Source organism: Mytilus galloprovincialis, chromosome 9 (assembly GCF_965363235.1).
Source record: "Mytilus galloprovincialis chromosome 9, xbMytGall1.hap1.1, whole genome shotgun sequence".
Classification (NCBI taxonomy): domain Eukaryota; kingdom Metazoa; phylum Mollusca; class Bivalvia; order Mytilida; family Mytilidae; genus Mytilus; species Mytilus galloprovincialis.
The window spans coordinates 91,185,334-91,205,600 of NC_134846.1; the positions used below are offsets into that span (position 1 = coordinate 91,185,334).

The window sequence follows — 20,267 nt, forward strand, 5'->3', positions numbered from 1 at the left end:
TAAGTGAACCAATTTTGATGTTAAAAGAATCAATATAACCTCGAATACAAATTTTATCGTCAATTTAGACAATTAGTTATATTATTTTCTGTATAGCTCATAAAAGATAAACTCAGCAACTCATAATTGTGAGAAATAGAAACGATAATTAGTGCAAATAATTGACAATAAAATTATGTGGTGCTAGCAATATAGTTATTTTTTCTAATTTTGATTTGAATGTTCATGCTACTTTCTTTATTATTTTTTTTCGTTTTACCTGACACAACAGGGCCGTTAACTCCAGATTTTGGTGTTGTAGAATCGGTCAATATAGCCTGGTTCCCTCTGATTGGAGCATTATTATTGTTAGAAGTTAAACGTGAGGTACCTGTAGAAATCGATCCTTTGTCTGGAGCATTCGTTTGTCTAGGTCCTGGAGCATTCGTTGGTCCAAACGTTGGAATAGGAGCGCCATTAAAAACATTCTTCATAGTCATCATTAAAGGGTTTTTCCCTTGCCCACATAGTCCATGGAAATCGTCGAGATCTAATGCCCATGTCATACCACCGCCTAAACCATTGTCTATAACGTATTTTGCCTGTAATATAAAGATATTGGAAAACGTCAGTTGGTATCCCAGTAAACACACGACGTACTCCCGACGTCGGTTAATGGTCTTCTGAACGTCATGTCGTGAGTTTACGTCGTACCAACGTTGTGGGAACGTAAAAATCCAACGTTGGATGCAGACGTACAGACGACGTTATGAAATTACGTCGGATTCACGTAAATTTAGTACCTTGTCAGGACGTAACATTTTATTACGTTGTGACAACGTGCTTATAACTGTCATAATCCGACGTAACAAAATGTTACGTCGTATCGACATTATAAGAACGTAGTGAATACATTGTAAAAATCTGGTTTTATGGGACGAATTTTTGGGGTATGTCATAATGAGTATTCCTGGATATATCAATCATTCACCTTCACTAGAATATATTTACGATTTTTTCGATTTAAAAAAAAAAATCCCCCTTTTTTCCCGCAGACATAATTTGCATCAAGATGTCAAAGAAAATATTACAAATCCAATTTTAATGTTCTAATATATGTATTTTATATGAATATTTATTGTTTATTATATCATTAAAATTTTGTCATCATTTATCACTTGGATTTCATAATCGTTTTTCACGATTTGATTAGTGTAACGTTCAGCAGTACTCGGGTTTTACCGCTGCATCCTATGAAAAGTCTGAGCATGCGCACTTTTGCCGGGGTTACACTAATGTCCTGACAATGTCCTGACAATGTCCTGACAATGTCCTGACAAAGTCCTGACAGAAATGTAAATGCTTAATACTTTTTTGTTATTGGAAGGATTTACTTGAAATTTGGAATCAAGCACGATGAGAACTTATATTTAATAAATAAAATAAAAAAAATAAAAAAAAAATAATTTAAGACTTAGAAAATTTGACCTGACCAACTTGACCTCGAAAATACTATTGTCCTGACCGATATGAAACGGCTAAAAAATAATTTATTATTGACAGGATAGACTTCAAATTCGATATTAAGGAAGATTAAATCATTAATTACAAAAATATAAGAAAAAAAAATTAAAAAAATAATTTTAAGAGTTAGAAAACTTGACCTGACCAACTACACATTTGCCGTGACTCATGTCCGGATCGATATAAAATGCTTCTATCTATTTTGTTATTGTAATGAATGAATTCAAATTGAGTAGTAAAGAAGATTGCAACATTTAACAAAGAAATTAAAAGAAATAAAAAGAAAAAAAATGTTGAAAAATCCAAAAAACTTGACCTGACCAACATAGGCTATTCACCGAAAGAAGGCATGTACCACATTTGATATCGTGTTTGAAAAAGGGCCATTTTACACCATTTCCTCAAAATACAACATCAAGTTCAGACTTTGTTAGGATTTATGCAAGAAGAATTGAGTGTAGTTGTCAGTGTGGTAAACCAGATGTTTTTGAGAACATGATTGGATGTGAAGCGAAAAGAGGACGGATAAGCTGTACTAAGTGGGTTCATCAGACATGTTCAGGAGTTTCAGAAGATTGGTACTGTGATGAACATCGCGATGCTTGAACATTGTATTATATTATTGTATTGTAGTGAATTGTGTTGTGTTGTGTTGTGTATTGTATTGTAATTGAAATTTGTATTGTTATAAACGTTTGTATTGTAATTGAAATTTGTATTTGTCATTGAAATTTGTATTGTAATTGAAATGTGTTGTATTGTGTATTGTTTATTGTGTTGTAATGTGTATTGTATTGTAATTCAAATTTATATTGTGTATTCTGTATTTAAGTTTGTGTTGTATAGTGTATTGTGTTGTATTGTATATTGTGTTGTATTGTATATTGTGTTGTATTGTATATTGAATTTGTGTTGTATTATGTATTGTAATATAATTATTCTTTGTATTGTACTTGTTAACGGTATTGTGTATTTTATTGAAATTATTATTGTGTATTGTTTATTGTATTTCTTTGTGATTCCAATATAATATTAATGTATATGCTTGTATACACATCCTTTTCAAACAAATCGAAGCCCATTTCCTGCTTTTATATGACATGTATAATCACTCAACAACAAGATAAAACAAAATTTGTTGATTGTAAAGAAAACATTCCAAATTGTGATTATAGTAATTAATGTAGGTGTGTTTTAATTTTATTGATTCTTGTCACCTTCCTTTGCCTTTATTTTAATACATTTTTTTTAACTTAGTTATTGCACCAAAAAGAAAAAGAAAACTTTCAATTAACATAGTTATTAAAATCAGTAGGTAGCTAGCTAATCACTATACATTTTTATAGTTTTTAATTGAAGTTAATAATTCAATAATTAATTTCATTAGTCAATCTGAATTATTAATCAAATTAAGTAGATTTGTGTTACAAAGGGGTAAACAATACTCACAGTCACTCAGCAACTCATATTTCCCCTATCTTTTCATTTAACAATATTTATTTGCTTTGGATGTTGTATTTTATGGATAGGAAATATATAAATTCAATTACAATATAAGGTAAGAACTAAAAATGTTGTTGTTTGTGTATTAAGTTTAAGGGGTTTGGTCAGGTCAAGTTTTCTAACTCTTTAAATATTTTTTTTCTTTTCTTCTTCTTATATTTTTGTAATAAATGATTTAATCTTCCTTGATATCGAATTTGAAGTCTATCCTGTCAATAATAAATTATTTTTTAGCTGTTTCATATCGGTCAGGACAATAGTATTTTCGAGGTCAAGTTGGTCAGGTCAAGTTTTCTAACTCTTAAAATATTTTTTTTCTTTTTTTTTCTTATATTTTTGTAATAAATGATTTAATCTTCCTTAATATCGAATTTGAAGTCTATCCTGTCAATAATAAATTATTTTTTAGCCGTTTCATATCGGTCAGGACAATAGTATTTTCGAGGTCAAGTTGGTCAGGTCAAGTTTTCTAACTCTTAAAATATTTTTTTTCTTTTTTTTTTCTTATATTTTTGTAATAAATGATTTAATCTTCCTTAATATCGAATTTGAAGTCTATCCTGACAATAATAAATTATTTTTTAGCCGTTTCATATCGGTCAGGACAATAGTATTTTCGAGGTCAAGTTGGTCAGGTCAAATTTTCTAAGTCTTAAATTATTTATTTTTTATTTTTTTTATTTTATTTATTAAATATAAGTTCTCATCGTGCTTGATTCCAAATTTCAAGTAAATCCTTCCAATAACAAAAAAGTATTAAGCATTTACATTTCTGTCAGGACTTTGTCAGGACATTGTCAGGACATTAGTGTAACCCCTTTTGCCGCTTGATTTTTGAAAACAGTGAGGAATTGGCAGTGGAAATTTAGCTTGATCCAGATTCCAGAACAAAGAAAAAGGTAAAATAATGATTGCACATTACACCAAATAGGTTCTCCATGATAAAAACAAGTTTGATTGATGAAAATAAAACAGCTGTTACCGTGTTGGGCGCCTCTTTCAAGTCGGTTATACGTGATCGTGTTGAAATATGATACTTTTTCTTATACTGTCAATATATTGCACTGATACAAGATATTTTAGCCATGATGTGTGTTATTTGAATCCATTTATCAAATTTCTTGATTAACTTGTGTTGTTTCTGAAGATATATGCAATTAAAAATAAGTAAAAACTGTAGAAAGTAAAAAAAAAGGGGGAGGGGTGCACAGCCACAAGTACTTATTTTCTATCTGTGACAAGAGCTACTATCCCTATATATTAAGGCTACAAGTGTCTGCTCTGTTATTTTTTGATAATCATTGAAGCATAAAAGTCTTATCCATGTTATCAATATCAGAAAATGTGAAGCTTAACATCTCAGCACTTTAGATGAGGGGGAGGACAGGGGGTACCCTTCTCCCTTCTCCCACCCTTCTTCTCCTTTCTCCTACCCCCATTCTCCTTTCTCCCATTAGAATAAGACATCTCCTTTTGAGATATTTTTTTTTGAATTATTAGAAAAAAAATTAAAAGGAGAGATATTTTATTTTTTCTCCTTTCTCAAACTTTTTCTCCTTTCTCCCAGCCTGCCTCTCCTTTCTCCTACCCCCTTTCTCCTTTCTCCAACCCCCTTTCTCCTACCACCTTTCTCCCTGTCTCCCTTACCCCTGTCCTCCCCTCTTAGATATTTGGGTCCATTACAAACTCCGCACATTTCAAACTTGGCATATTACCAACCCGGCCTATTAATGATAATGCTGCATATATCACTGGGGGTCGTCGCTAACATGCTTGAAATATTTGCCACTGGATGTTGAGCAACAAACGATCAATCATTGTATCACTGGGTCTGACATGGAAATAGACAATTGTGCCAATAAAGATGTTGTAAAATATAGGCGTCACAGAAAAAAATTAAGATAGCCATCACGGTTGTCGTAATAGGATTAGGTCGTTGTAGGAAGGCGTCCCAGAAAAAAATAAAAAAACAGCCTTCCAAGTCTTGAAAGTGTCAAATAGACAAATACATTTCTAAAAATAGTTTTGAAAATAGAAAATTATTATGTAAAATGCGGGTAAGTGACCATTTCTTGGAAATAGAGAGGGGTAGATATAAAAGAATTCAAAGAGAAAATAGAATATGTAAACATTGTAATATAAATGCGGTTGAAGATGAAACCCACTTTTTCTTAAAATGTAAAATTAATAAATCTTTACGTAATCAGCTTGAATAAGATATAATTAATATATGTCCTGAATACTTTACATTGTCTGAAACAGATAGATTACAATTAATTCTATCTTCATTTGATATTATGCAGCTTACTGTTCCGTTCATTAAAAAGTCATTTGCACTGAGGGGAGTGGACACAACGCCTGCATAAATATTACTGTTTTATCATTTATATATGATGTTTAATATGTTTATTTTTTCATTGTGTATATTGTATTGTATTGTTTGTATATGCCTTCAACCCCCAGGGGTATAAATGTGCACTTCATGAATAAACAATGATTTAGACTAGGATCTAGCCTTGAAAGTTGGGTAAAATTTTCTTGTTTTCAGGGTACAACCCAGTTTACAGGTGTTAAAACAGTACATAGGGACATCTTTTTTGCTGTACAATTTATAATATGAAATCTACATGTTTATCAATGACGAGCTACATGTACAATCACTAAATATGTGATCAGAAACCATGTTGTAATCAATCATAAAACATATGAATTTTGGAATGCATTTAAATTTGTCACTTTGTTCTCCTAAAGATTTGTTGGACTTACATTTTTTTTTTATATAAATAAGGCGGTGAATTTTCTCGTTTGAATTGTTTCACATTGTCATTTCGGGCCTTTCATAGCTGGCTATGCGGTATGGGCTTTGCTCATTGTTGAAGGCAGTACGGTTACCTATAAATGTTAATTTCTGTGTCATTTTGGTCTCTTGTAATGAGTTTTTTTTTATATGAAACAGACAGAAAAATATAAAAGATAATTGAACGTATTTTTAATTTTTTTTCCAGAGTCTTGTATATAAATCCACAGATCCAATGTGTCTGAGGTTGAGGAAATCATTGCAGTAACCATGTAACAGTTAAGCATGCACCAGCTCAAGAATTTGGACCAAGATTTTAAAAAGGTAAACTTCAGTTGATCAGCTCTTTTTCTGTCCTCCTTATTAAACTGAGTGATATAGTTTAACTCTTGTACTGTACGTACATACATGTACATTGAACTCAAAATTGGATTCTGTTATCTTACCTTTGCCTAAACCACATGTTATGCAACCAATACACAACGCTTATTATCATAAAACGCAGAGTTTGAATTTGGAGAGCATCTGCTTTACTGTTCTCTAGATATGTCCTTTAAATTAAGTTTGATAAGATCATTTGTGGCTCATGGACACATTCTTCTTATATTAATTTTATTTATCAAATTATAATTTGTTGATTTTATAGATTGCGTTCATTGGCATATGCTATGAGGTCTTGTTGTATCGATGTACATGCTAAATTTATTAAGGTAGAATCCTTTGCATATCTTAAATTAATTGAAAATGACAATATTGTGAAACCAAACTTCCTTTATTAATTATTTGGACTCATTATTATTTGTAGAATAACCACTGGTTGCTCCAGAAAATATTATGTCCCCTCTCCCCCAGGGAAAGCTCTTTTCTTAAATTTTATTTGGGGGTGGTTGTGTATGAAATACCAAAATGCAAAGGAAGTGTTGTTCTTATTAATTTTTAATTCTGTCGGTGCTGGGATTTTTTTTTTTAAAAAAGGGCTTAGGGCTGTCCCTTAGGGGCGGACATAGTATTTTCTGGAACAGACATAATTTCATTAACACATGTTCAATTTAACAACAAATTTATTTTTTAAATAAGAACGAAGGTTAATCATAAGTTATGAATAATTATATACTGTTGAAATTGTGTTAAATTTCTAACATACATCATCAAAATGTGTATAATTGGCAAAGATACAAACATCTCAGTAACAACATAACATAATTATGAATCTGCAGTTTATTATAGGACCAGCAATAGAAAAAATATTGATTATGTGTAAACACAGGATAATTTTTAAGAACTGCTGTAATTCATAAGTTGGGATCAATTTATTTTTTTGTATTTTATAATTTATGATTTTTTTTTCAGAGATCTGAAACCAACACAAGACCAGCTGGGTCAATATTCCTAATGCACCTCCAAATGAGGAACTAATGCGCCATCAAATGAGGAACACAAAAGTTGTGTGTAAACAAAAATTGTCTCTGTAGTGATATTGAACATGTTTCATTTTTAACAAGTGACTGAGCTTTACCATTTGTGTTGATCTGGAAAGTAGAGGATCATAGTATAAATATGTAAAAACTATGGAGTTTTTCAATGTATTCAAAGTTTTAAATTTTCAAAGAAATTGTTGTGTGAAAAAAAATCGCACTTCGTATTCCGAAAATTTAACCACATATACATTGTATGTGAAAATGTCTTAGCTTCGAAACAAGCCATCCTACATATCCAGTGTACTATATTGACTGAGCTAGAGTAGAAAACATTACCAATACCAACTACGTGTATGCAGAAACAATTGTGCAAATTGCCCAGCTGATTAGAGGGCAGAAAACCAACATTTGGAATGACATGTACAATGTATACAACCAACACAAGACTAAAATTTGGAATAAAAATTAAAAATTCAGAAACAAACTATTATTTTTTTATTGGTTCATGTAGCTACATGTACATTGTAAGAAAAAAGAAGTCTAAACTGTTGGATAGGTTTTGGTCTCTTGTGGACAGTTGTCTCATTGGCAATCATACCACATCTTCTTTTTTATACTCTCTCTAGTTGGTCAAAGGAAAAAAGCAATAGTTAGTTGAATTGAATTTCAGGTATTTTCTTCATTTGGGATATTTTTAGAAGTGTGTATGAATTGTGTAGAATATATATATTTATAAATTAGACAGTCAGATTTTGGGCCGATTTTCCTAGCTTGTAATCGTGTAGTGAATCCAGCTGAATGCATTTTCAGTAAATATTAAGGTAAATATGGTAGTTTGTTGTATTTCTGAATAGTTCATTAAAAATGGTTTTCCATCGTCAAAGTGAAACCTTCATTCTAGAATTTCCGCCATCATAGTGAAATCTGAGTTCTAGGCCACTGAAACACTAAACATTCAGAATTTGAAGCACTTACCAAGATGTCATGTTGAAGGCTGTACATGTACCTATAATTGCTAACATCATCAATATTTGATTTTAGGATAGAGGGTTGTCTTATTGGCCATCATACAAAATTTCTTTTTTTGAAAAGTATTATGTGTTAAAAGAAAGAAAAGTTGCAAATTTGTTAAATGGAAATGTGTAATTCTTGTACTTCAGTATTGCAAAAGTTAAAAACTTGAGACTTTATAAACCTTAAACAACTATTTTTGGGAAAACTAGACATTTATACATTTCACACTGAAACCTGCCAAAGATTAATAAAAACCAACTTTTTGACAATTTCATATACAGCTGGCAGTTTGGAAATAGAGTACATATAAACAATTGTCCATCTTTCCCACATAGAAAAATTTACAACTTAAAACGGGTCAAAAGAAAAAATAAAGACCCTGTTTACATACTTCTTCAATGGAATTGCATTGATTCTATCAATTAAATGAGGACAAGGGACATTTATAGTTGTGCTGTGACGTTGTTACAACGTTTTATGATGGTAATAAATTACGTCACAAATTACGTTGTGCCAACGTTGTGTGGATGGTTGTCAGCACGTGCCTTGGAGTTCACAAAATTACGTTGTACCAACGTAATTTTACTACGTTGTCACAACGATAGTATTACGTTGTCACAACGTAATGTCGACGTTGGATTGTTTACTGGGATGATTGTTACCGTACACGTTTCGTGACGTTATAATTATGAAATATTGCGATTATTCATCTGCTGTCAAAAACAATAAGCAACACAAAATAATGCAAAGAACATGTGCTCTTTCTTCAAGGACAAGATGATGATTACAAGGAAGGAATACATTTTAATGGGAAGTCAGTATTTAGATCTAATATCACTATACTTTAGTTGGAAATCTACAAACATGACTATTAGTTAGGCGCCCGCTAAAATGTCCCCCCCCCCCGCCACACTTAGTATGTGTTTGTTTCACGTCAAGAGCATGTAATTAATTGGTTGCTGTATACTGATTCTAGCACGGATCAAAAACTATACAATGTTCATCATGCACAGAATGATTATGTATGATCCTGGACGTATGAAAAAAAGAAATTTAATGAAAACAATGACTAAATATCCTGTGTCTTAGTTTATGTCCAACTATTATGAAATTGCTAGTTTATAGGACAACGTGTATTGTACATTGATTATGAGCTACCGGATACTACATAGTTTTACGTCTAATTTGTCACCACCAGCTTACCTTAATCTCAATACTTTTAGCATTGTCGTAGCCAACCCATTGGTCACCTTTGTAGGCATATGGGACTTTTTGATCGTCCAACCACCCTTCTGTCCAGCTCTTATTTCTTATATTAGAACAAATCTGTTACAATAGAAATGTTGATTAGTGTTGACAGTATTGACAATCAAAGATATTAGAATAAAACATAGAATAATACAAAAATTAATGTACAATACTCATTAACAAAAAGTAGTGTACGCTTTCAATCGTAATAAACCTGTGATCTACATTCAAGTGTAGCTATTCTAAAGTCGTCTTTCTAAGGGAAAGTAGGATCAAATAGGATTTCAATTAAAATCATTGGATTATAATAATTCGTCATAATTATTTTTTTTAATGCATTATACCTCGTAATATGATAAGAATCCATTTTCTTTTGTGTATCTTCCCGCTGTACCCTGTCCCTTGGTGGGAGCATTCAGTCCTGTCTCTGCTGTGTTACGTAACCTATAAGATCTTCCATAAAATGCCATACCCAGTATCAGTTTTTGTTTAGGTGTACCTCCATTCAACCACATTTTTATTGCAAAGTCCTTTAAAAAAAGAAATATTAATATTAGCATATATGCACAGTGTCATTTGAAATACTTTATTACAACAAGCTTTCCGCAATTAAACATAATGTTTAAGTCCTATTCAAACATCACACATAATTTTCAAATGTAAAAGCCACATTTTCGTGTGCCTTCCACATATATATATACCGAATGTTAATGTTTTCTTCATGATTTGTGTAATTGAAATTGTTTACACTGTTTATTCCTCTGTATATGTCTTCAACACCAGTTAATACACTGATAATACGATATCGTCTTTGCTAAATATAACTGCAATATATTTGCTTTAATGTGTATATGGCAATAATATGCTTACATTGTCATTTCGATGCCTTTTATAGCGGACTATGCGGTAAAGGTTTTGTACATTGTTGAAGGCCGTACGGTGACCTATAGTTGTTAATTTATATGTAATTTGGTTTCATGTGGAGAGTTGTCTGATTGACAGCCATACCACATCTTCTTTTATATATTTACAATTTTAAAGACTTCGTTAGGAACAATAGGTGTGCATAAATTTAAATATAATATGCTTTCTACATAGAAGGCTTCTGTGTCACTTTACTACATACTTACAACATTAAAGGCTTCGTTAGGCGCCATTGATTTGTATAATGGACTGTTATGTTGTGTAACGGTGTTATAATTACTAAACAGATCGTAGGCCATGAGATTTATGAAATCTAAATGTCTGCAAAAGAAAACAGCGTTATTAACAAGAAGATGGTCAACTTTTTATTTTACAAGACTTTCAATTGATTGATCAGTGTTGGCTTACCGTCCAGTGACAAATGGTTCGCATGTATAAAGGACCAGAACACAAACTAATATTAAATAGAATGGGAATAGTAAATTGACCAGGATAAAGGAAAGAAATTTAGACTCCTATCTAAAAATAAGTGTAAATATTAAATTGCAACTGACAACCGATCGACCCCTTACAGAGAACATGCAATTGTTCTTAAACATGGGTGACAATCACCAAACATGAGCATCGGTTTGCATTCCTTATTCTCGCCTAATGTTGTTGCTTATTTTACATTCCGTGCAGCAAAATTGACGCTTTTCAATTTAAATGACTTTTGTGATTATTTCATTTTGTTGCTTCTTTTAATACTCTTCAGTATGTGTCCCGTAGTTAGTCGCACCTTGTGTCTGTGGCTGATATTAACTCATATAATTATAATAAACTATAAGAGTAAACTGTTAACTAATTTTCGTAAAAAGCCTTTCCTATCCCATTTCAAAAATAATAAGTATAGGTGTTGTTTATGAGCCTTTTTTGAACTTCAATTTAGCATTGAAATCATTTGTGTGCAATATAAATATTGAATCTAGGCCATGGAAGAACAAGTTGTGTAAAACCCAGCAATTCGGTGTTGACATGAATATCAATAATGTGGTCCTGTTCACAAAACTTTGATTTTTTCGAAAAACTAAGGATTTTCATATCCGAAGGCTTAGATTACTTTAGCCGTCGTATTTGGCACAACTTTTTGGAGTTTTGGATTCTCAATGCTCTTCAACTTTGTACTTGTTTGGCTTTATAAATATTTTGATATGTGCGTCACTGATGAGTCTAATGTGGACGAAACGCGCGTCTGGCGTACTAAATTATAATCCTGGTACCTTTTGATAACTATCACTGCTTTGTTTTGGTGTGAATGGACTTTTCTTTTGATGTGTTTGAGATTTTGATTTTGCCGTTTGATTAGGGACTTTCCGCTTTTAATCTTCCTCATATGTTAGTATTTTTTGGTGATTTTACTTTTTAATTGTTGAAGCCATGTACCTTTTAATCACTTCATTGACTAGAAAACGCCTTCAAAAACAGATTCTGATCACTGATACTGAATTTATTAGGTGTCTAGTTGATAGTCGCCTCATTAGAAATCTTTTCACTTCTCTTTATTTACTGATTGATAAAATGAGGGGGGTTCCACGTTTGTAAAAATAAGAACTCGATATTGATATCTCTTCCCCTCAATTGATGAAGTTTAATGAAAAACTAGCTCGCTGCGATTCTACACCGGAGTTGACGTTAATCTGGCCTTTTGGTAACAGGACTTAAAATATTTCAAACCTTTATTGGTTGATTTTAACATACTTAAATAAAATACAAAAATAAGTAAGCAATGAACGTGTATGTTTACTTGAAATATCCTTGTTTGTGCTTTTTTGTTAAATATTTGTTTACTTTTGTTCTGATTGAGATTGTGACAATATGACGCCAATTTTACCTATTATGTCTGTTTTGTTCACGCATCGTAGTCAATATAATGAAATTTGATGCGATTTTCATACAAGTGAGAGGTTTATCGCTATAAAACCAGGTTCAATCCACCATTTTCTAGTGAAAGAAAATGCCTGTTCCATGTCAGGAATATGACAGTTGTCTATTCGTCTGATGCGTTTTACCTTTTGATTTTGTCATTTAATTAGGGACTTTCCGTTTTGAATTTTCCTCGGAGTATTTTTATGATTTTACTTTATGGTACAATTTAAAATGTTTAAATTATTTTGAGGTCCAACTAGAGCCCTCATGGTACGATACTTACTGTGCTATTATGTTAATTTCGTAAGCACTTTCTATCGTAGATTGACCAGCGGCAACAGCGGCTGTCAACAAAAGACGTGATCGACCGGCAGTTAACACTTCATTGTTATATTTTGTACGTAATGTCTGAAATATAAAACCATAGATTTATACTATATTTTATCGCTATTTTGTGCATTTTTCCTTTGATCTTTTTTTATGATAATTTTCATATCATGCTACTCGCTTGAGATGGAAAATTATCGCTAGAAACTAAGCATGCACGTGGCGTTGCTAACGAAATTGACATGAAATTAACATGCAATTGACAACGTCTTCATAGGTAAAATAGCGATAAAAAGATTATCATTGTTCATCTCAACTCGATTGCCTTTCTCGCTTTCGCCGTCCCGGCTCAAGCGAGAAAATCAATCTCGTTGAGATGATCACCGATAATCTATAAATATATCATATATATGCTTCCTGTACATTATTTTCTTGTAAGATTCCTTAAACTATTAGAGTTGTTACTTGAAATGAATGTTTTGAGAAAGATAAGTTTCACCAATCATTTAATTAAAAAAAAAATTGCATTATGTTAATCACCCCGAGTCAAATAAAGTGGAGAAATATTTCAACAGAAACAATTAAATTCTGCCGTAAATGCCTTATTATAAAAAATAAAAATATAAAAAAACAAACTGTGCATTAGATTTTTTTCGCGTCCAGATTTGTTCACGGCTTGGACATCATATTCAAAAGAAAGTCTGTATTGTAGTCTTATACAATGAATTTAATCAATGAACATAACATTGAAAAGCAAATCGGAGGACCTACCTTGTTTATATTTTCACAAGCTTGTAGATCTTGGTCATATTTTTATAGTTCAAACCTTAAAATTATTGCATGCATATGCTTAAGTTTCAACATTCCTTTTCAGATGTTATTAGAACATTTTATTCAGTAACATCTTTATATAAAGTAGACGTGACTTATAGATGATAACTGTAAAGTAGTTGGTCTCTCGCGGAGAGTTGTTTTATTGGCAACTTTGCCACATTATTATTGGTTTTCAAAATATTTTAGGTGCACAATTCATTCATTCGTTTATACAGTTTGATAATTTGTCTACACAAGTCATCATGTATAGATATTTTCCAACTATTTTAATTATCGACTGACCTTCACTAGCCGAGAGAACCTCTGTTTATCTTCTGGAGGACTCCCTCTGTTGGCAGGATATTCCCAATCAAGATCTAGGCCATCGAAACCATTAGCCCTGAGGAATGTCACTGAATTTGTAGCAAATGCATCTATATTTGATTGTGTAGCTACCACCTTGGTGAAAGGTGCACTGCCATGATTCCATCCCCCAATAGCTAACAATATCTTTAAGGCAGGATTTTTAATCCGTACATCACGGATCATTTCATACTGACCTTTGGCTATTGAAACAAATTAAAGATACAAATAATATTGCTTACAAAAGACTGCTCAATAAAATCAGAAACATATATCTCACAAGAAAAAAATCATACTAGAGAATTAAAAAAAAATAAAATATTTTGAAAATTAAATATTAAGTTCCTTAGGTAAACAAATATTTCTTGTGTATTTAAAAAAAAGATACAGCACCATTTTTATATGTAAAAAACATACCATTTATTTTTGAACTTATGAAGTGAAGTCGATACGACAAATAATATAGGTAAAATATAAGAAGAAGAAAAAAAAAAACACAGATAAATATCCAAAATTCACCAATCTGTTGTTGTCAATTTTATAATAATATCTATCACAATTTCTGATGATCTTACCCCACTCATTGATATCGTTCCATTCGTATGGTTCGATACTGTTTCCTGTGACTTTAGCGAAAGCATAGACCACATGTGTACATAAGTGTGGGTCCACATCACTAGCCATGTACTTTCCTATTCCGTCCCGATACTGGGCCCAGTTTGTAAAATAACACACTCTCTTATAGGAACCTGGCCATACTGAAAAAAAATAGTCTCTAAATAATAAGATAATGTGTATAAACGTAAATACATCAGGAAGAGACTCATGTATACCAAATGACGGGAAAAAACATCTTACGATAATACTTTTATATTGATTCATAGAAGCTTCCTAAAATAATAAGGAAATGAGGGCAAGGTATATATGATTTGAAAACTGGATAATTTTAGAAATGCGCACATTTTGCAACAAATTCACCTTGGCATAATTTTTTATGATCATTACTTGCTTTTCTACAACTTTCTTCTGTAGTAACTGACAATATAGGGAGATACACAACTTCAATGCGCCATATAAAGAATTGTGAGTTTGCACTATTGTTGTGTCCAAAACCTGACAGAGAACATCATTACATATAGGAAAGATGAATTAAAACCCAAAATTAAACAGAATGAAGGGATTAATTCGAATGTCTAAATTTGCTACAAAGTTCTGATGTTCACCAGTTCGTATACAGGAGGAAAAAAAACTAACGAACAAACAGACCGATCATCGCAGGGAACTTATATAATATCCTCTCAACAAAAGCAACAGATCTGAAAGTAGATTTTGTAGTAAATTTAGACATTTGAATTAATACCTAACACAATCATCTTACCATCATTTACAAGTAGTAACAGCAACACAACTAAAATGTTCCTCGTCATCTGGAAAAGAGAGAAAACAATCAAAGGTAAAGTCACTCTGTTATAAACTTTCTATATTTCATTTACAACTTCATTTACTGTAATATGAGTATAAAGTACTGCAGTACAGGATATATTGTTTTCTAGATTGTAGAGACAAATAATCCTTATATTTATATTTACATAGAATGTTATCATTTATCATCAAAAGTTTAGTTTTTGATAATCAAACCAGAAAATGGCAAGCTAGCGCGTCGATTCATATCGCCAAACAAAAACAGCGACAATGTATCAACTTTATGATAGAACATAAGAAGCTAATTAGGAGATAACTGTATCTATCTATACTATTAAACGAGAAGACCTCATTTTGTGTGTCGCTTCTCTTCTTTCCACAATAAATTAATCAACACGCCTCTGTGTCCTATAGGTACAGTGCATAGTCGCATTTGTCATCCATTCATATGATTATTCAGGTTGAGTTATTTTGGGAGAAAAACGAGAAGAAAGGGTTCCGGATATTGTCCCGTCATTGGACGAAATTTGAAGTCAGATTAGACTTCCGGTTTGCGTTTTTTTGTATACTTTGAACACACATACATATATATACAAAGAATAAAGTGTATTTTCAGAATTCTATCTGCTATCATTTTCAAGTTTACTATCCACGGCGGTCATAGGGTTTATTAAATAGAGAGGGTCTGTATACTATATCAATGACCACATGGATCGATTAGTAAACTTAGAATTGAAAGTAAATACACTTTATTTATATAGTAATGAATGTTCATAATATACAGATAAGCGCTAAAAATATTCATGTGAACTTTTGATACTTTTCTGAAATTCTCCAGTCATTAAATCTTTTACAAAATTCATTGATTACAAAAAAAAAGAAGATGTGGTATGATTACCATGTTGAGACAACTCTCCACAAGAGACCAATATGACACAGAAATTAACAACTATAGGCCACCGTACGACCTTCAACAACAAGCAAAGCCCATACCGCATACTCAGCTTTAAAAGGCCCCGAACTGACAATTTAAACAATTCAAACCAGAAAACTAGCGGCCTTATTTATGTACAAAAAATGAACGAAAAACAAATATGTAACATGACAAACAAACGACAACCACCGAATTACAGGCTTCTTACTTAAATGTTCATAACATACTAAATGTATGTTCATATTGAAATTGTTAGAAAACAAAAAATTGGAAATTTTGGAAATAAAGGAGGAGGGATTAAAAAAAGCATTTTCCTGTCCCCAATAACCTATGACTTATGATACTGTTGCTGAAATTCTCCAGTCATTCAATATTTTACAACCGACATTCTTCCAACAACACTTTGCATACTTTAAACTACGCTCTGAATGCCCGCGATTTCGCGGGTGTGTTCTAGTTGTATTTTAAGCTCCGACGGCATCAATTGGGGATTTGATGGTAGCAAATTAAGTTTACTTGCGACGCGTTAGCGGAAACAGTAAACGGGTATTTGCGACCATCAAGTCCCCAATTGATGCCGTCGGAGCTTAAAATACAATATTGTTATCTCCATTCTAATGAAACTGACAGAAAACAACGTTAAAACCTGTAATTAAAATCTGTCATATGCCGCCTGCGCTTGCGCGTACGTCCCACAGCATCAATTGACAATTGATGCCAGTCAATTGATGCCATGTAAAAAAGTGACGTTATCCAATCAAAATGAACGTTACAAACGTTGTTGAATCTGGAGTAGACTACATCTAATACACAAAAGTAAGCCAACTACCTGTTCGTTAGATAAACATTTGTCCAGTATGATACAGTAATATTTCACATTTAAGTATATCACAGTCAAAGAGTTTACTCTTAGATCCGAATAAATTGTTAAAGTCAACTTATTTTCTTTAAGAATTATTTCCTGTATTTTGAAAGGTTGATTGATTGTTGGTTGCTTTACGCCGCATCAGGACAAAAAGGCTATATCGCGGCAAGTATTTTGAAAGGCAAAATTTTCATAATCTTCATTTTTCGGTCCGGTTAATTTGTTTCAGTTTTTAACAGGCCAGAATAGTCATTTCCAAAATAATCCTTTCTCTAAAGACTGGTGGTATATTTTAAGGCTTTACAGATTTTACAATTATTCATGGGTTTTTTTGTTTTGTTTTTATTATCGTCGAGTTTAAATATGCTATATACATAAATTCGATCAATATACTGTATCTTTATGACATGTTTAAAGCGAAATTCTGTGTTATAAAAAGAAAAAGAATGTAATGTGAGAGCATGGAAGTTTTATATATCTAGTACTTAGTATTATATATCTTATACTTTCATGATAAAGTTGACTAACCACATTGTTAAAATGCAGATGTTTCATCATACCTTATCATTAGATGTTTCCTTTGCAGGAAGGTATGTCACGCTTCAGTGATTAATTACAAACTAAGGCTTGGAAGGTAAAAAGCTTTGTGTGAAAACTTCCACAACCCCCTTATCCTATGTTTTACAGTTTACATATTTAATCAGTAAGCACACAACGTAACATGTGCAGTAATTAATGTAACATAGATTTGACCACAGAATAGATAAACACAAACTCGTGACGTAAACTCAAGATAATTTGTAATAATCTTTTTTTTCAATCTCCGTAACTAAACACGACGGTAAAGCTTGAGTCACCATTCAATCATCTTTTATTTTAAGTGCTTTCGTAACCGTCTTACTTTAAGTATTATTTCCACTGCATTTCGTTTTTTTTTTTTTTTTTATCATTTTATATTTATTTTATCTATTATAGTAATATTTTACTTTGGAATACTGTACATGTATCTCAGTGACAAATTATGTTGTGGGTTTTATTAGCACCGACTAGATAGCACAAATAATGTATTGCCGTTTTACATACTTGTATGACTATTTTCAAGTAATCTTTCACATGTCATGTGTCTGCAGTTAAGTATGTAAATCAAATAAAAACAATTGTTTCCCTAATGTAAACTATCCATTTTTATATCATGGCATTTCTTGTAGTATATACCTCTCCGGGAGATACACTTGAATTGCATTGGTAGTATTATAATATTTTACAAGATAGAGATACATGTAGGTTTGTACTTTGTAGATTTAGAACTGATTATCATAGATTATTTTAACTTTGTAAAAGATTTAGATAGAGTAATAAATATGGTAATTATGTCAATGTCAAGAATCAGGTGACGAACGAATTTATAGATTATGCATTCACTAGCTGGTCTTCGGAGTTCCTGGTTAGCAATACAGTTTGGCTATCTGTTTTCCATGCTAATAACATAATGCTCATGTATTATGGTACTATGCATTATTATTTCTTTCTTTATACTTATAAAATATACAGTGTTTTTGAAGAATAAAATTCTCTTGTCTTGTCGTGACTTCATTGAATAGAGCACTGAAAAAATAAACGTTTAGATTTAACTGTCTGTTCCTCACATTACAACAAACGAGTTTTCACTCCGTTTAAAAACTATCACATGAAATTGGCTCAGGAAATTGGATAAATTCAATATTTTTCATACCTATTCTCTAGATATATATATATATGTTTTACAATATTTACCTCCTGTTTGTGATTCTGAAACACAGCCCGAGGAAGAACAACAACAACATGAGAGCAAATTCCATCCAGATCTGAATGACTAAATATACTAATTAACCGAACAGGTTATACTGATACAAAGGATTTTTATCAAGGAAGTTATTTTAGTGTCATGTGATTTTTTTTAAAAACATATACAATGCATGATTAAACGGTAGACAAAGATTTGACAGTGTTATATTAAGAAAACTGCAAGAATAAAAACAAAGGCAAAATATAACAAAAGGACAAAATCAGACAAACTAAATGAACTTATTTGGTGATGGGCAATTTGAACGACATTGTTGCTATAGGAGGAAAATTAGAAAAAAAAAGAAATAGTCAATGATAAGTCCGACAACTTCAAATTGAAAACTACCATACCTTTAAAAATACAAAGCTATATAAGATAGATTAAGTTACAAGCTGTTAAGTAAACCATTGAATAACACACAAAAAAGTGATCACATACAATGTTAATAAGGGGCACTAAACATAACGCTTCGTGAGTTCAACAATGACTTCAGCGTTGATCATCTTTTTTCGATAATTGTTTGGGTTTTATGGGTTCACCTTGTAAATAATTGCATTTATTTATTTTAAATCTTAGATAGTCCAGTATATACTAACTTCAAGTATTTACAATAGATAATTATATACGGAAGTAAACATTTAATCTAAATAACAGACCTCTGATTCATCATAAGAACTGATCTAATGTTGTTGTTATTTCAACATACACTTTTGTATTGTAATGCATTTAAAGAGGGACGAAAGATACCAGAGGGACAGTCAAACTCATAAATCGAAATAAACTGACAACGCCATGCCTAAAAAGGAAAAAGACAAACAGACAAACTTTATTACACATGACACAACAAACTGCGAGTCCCTTATAGTTTTTCATATCATTTTAATCACATAAGAAGATTTACAAAATATTGATTTTTACGCGTTTTTGTCATGGCGTTATCTGTATGCCATATACTTTTGAGTTTGAAGATCCTTTTTGTATCTACCGACTCTCTCTATAATAAGCAAGATGCATTGTGGTCTATTTCTCACTATTAATAGCCCCGCTATTTAGTAAGCAGGAAATTGATGGTAATGGATTTGTATATGTATCACACAATATATCATGGTGACACCAAATTTCAGAAAGCTCGAATTCGTAGTTCCTTATAGGAAAATTTTGATTAAGTAAATAAATCAGCATTTTTGTGTAGAATATAAAAACAAGATGGGATATGATTTCTGATCAAAACTGATCACACGATACCAAAATGACACAGAAATTAACAAATATGTGTCAACAATGAACAAATCCCGATACCACATAGTCAGCTACAAAAGGCCCCGAAAGGTCAAATGTTAAACAATTCAAACAAGAAAACTAAGGGCCGAATTTACACACAAAGTAATGAACGAAAATAAGAACCA

General features: G+C 31.7%; 1 protein-coding gene and 1 long non-coding RNA gene across 2 annotated transcripts in view; one reads left to right on the forward strand and one right to left on the reverse strand.

Moving 5' to 3' along the window:
- Nucleotides 1-14,566, reverse strand: part of LOC143046876 (putative chitinase 10) — a 71,674-nt gene extending 57,108 nt beyond the window's left edge. Inside the window, exons 1-7 of the mRNA XM_076219936.1 lie at nucleotides 14,391-14,566; nucleotides 13,756-14,018; nucleotides 12,596-12,720; nucleotides 10,614-10,728; nucleotides 9,828-10,013; nucleotides 9,439-9,561; nucleotides 260-581 (exon numbers count right to left, since the gene is read on the reverse strand). Coding sequence (XP_076076051.1) covers nucleotides 260-581; nucleotides 9,439-9,561; nucleotides 9,828-10,013; nucleotides 10,614-10,728; nucleotides 12,596-12,720; nucleotides 13,756-14,018; nucleotides 14,391-14,499 — 1,243 coding nt within the window. The 5' untranslated portion in view covers nucleotides 14,500-14,566. The remainder of the gene's footprint in view (nucleotides 1-259; nucleotides 582-9,438; nucleotides 9,562-9,827; nucleotides 10,014-10,613; nucleotides 10,729-12,595; nucleotides 12,721-13,755; nucleotides 14,019-14,390) is intronic.
- LOC143046346 (uncharacterized) lies at nucleotides 3,824-7,705 on the forward strand. The gene is made up of 3 exons (XR_012969130.1): nucleotides 3,824-3,905; nucleotides 6,012-6,127; nucleotides 7,154-7,705. It is a non-coding gene; the product is annotated as an uncharacterized LOC143046346 (long non-coding RNA).
- Nucleotides 14,567-20,267: the final 5,701 nt, after the last annotated feature.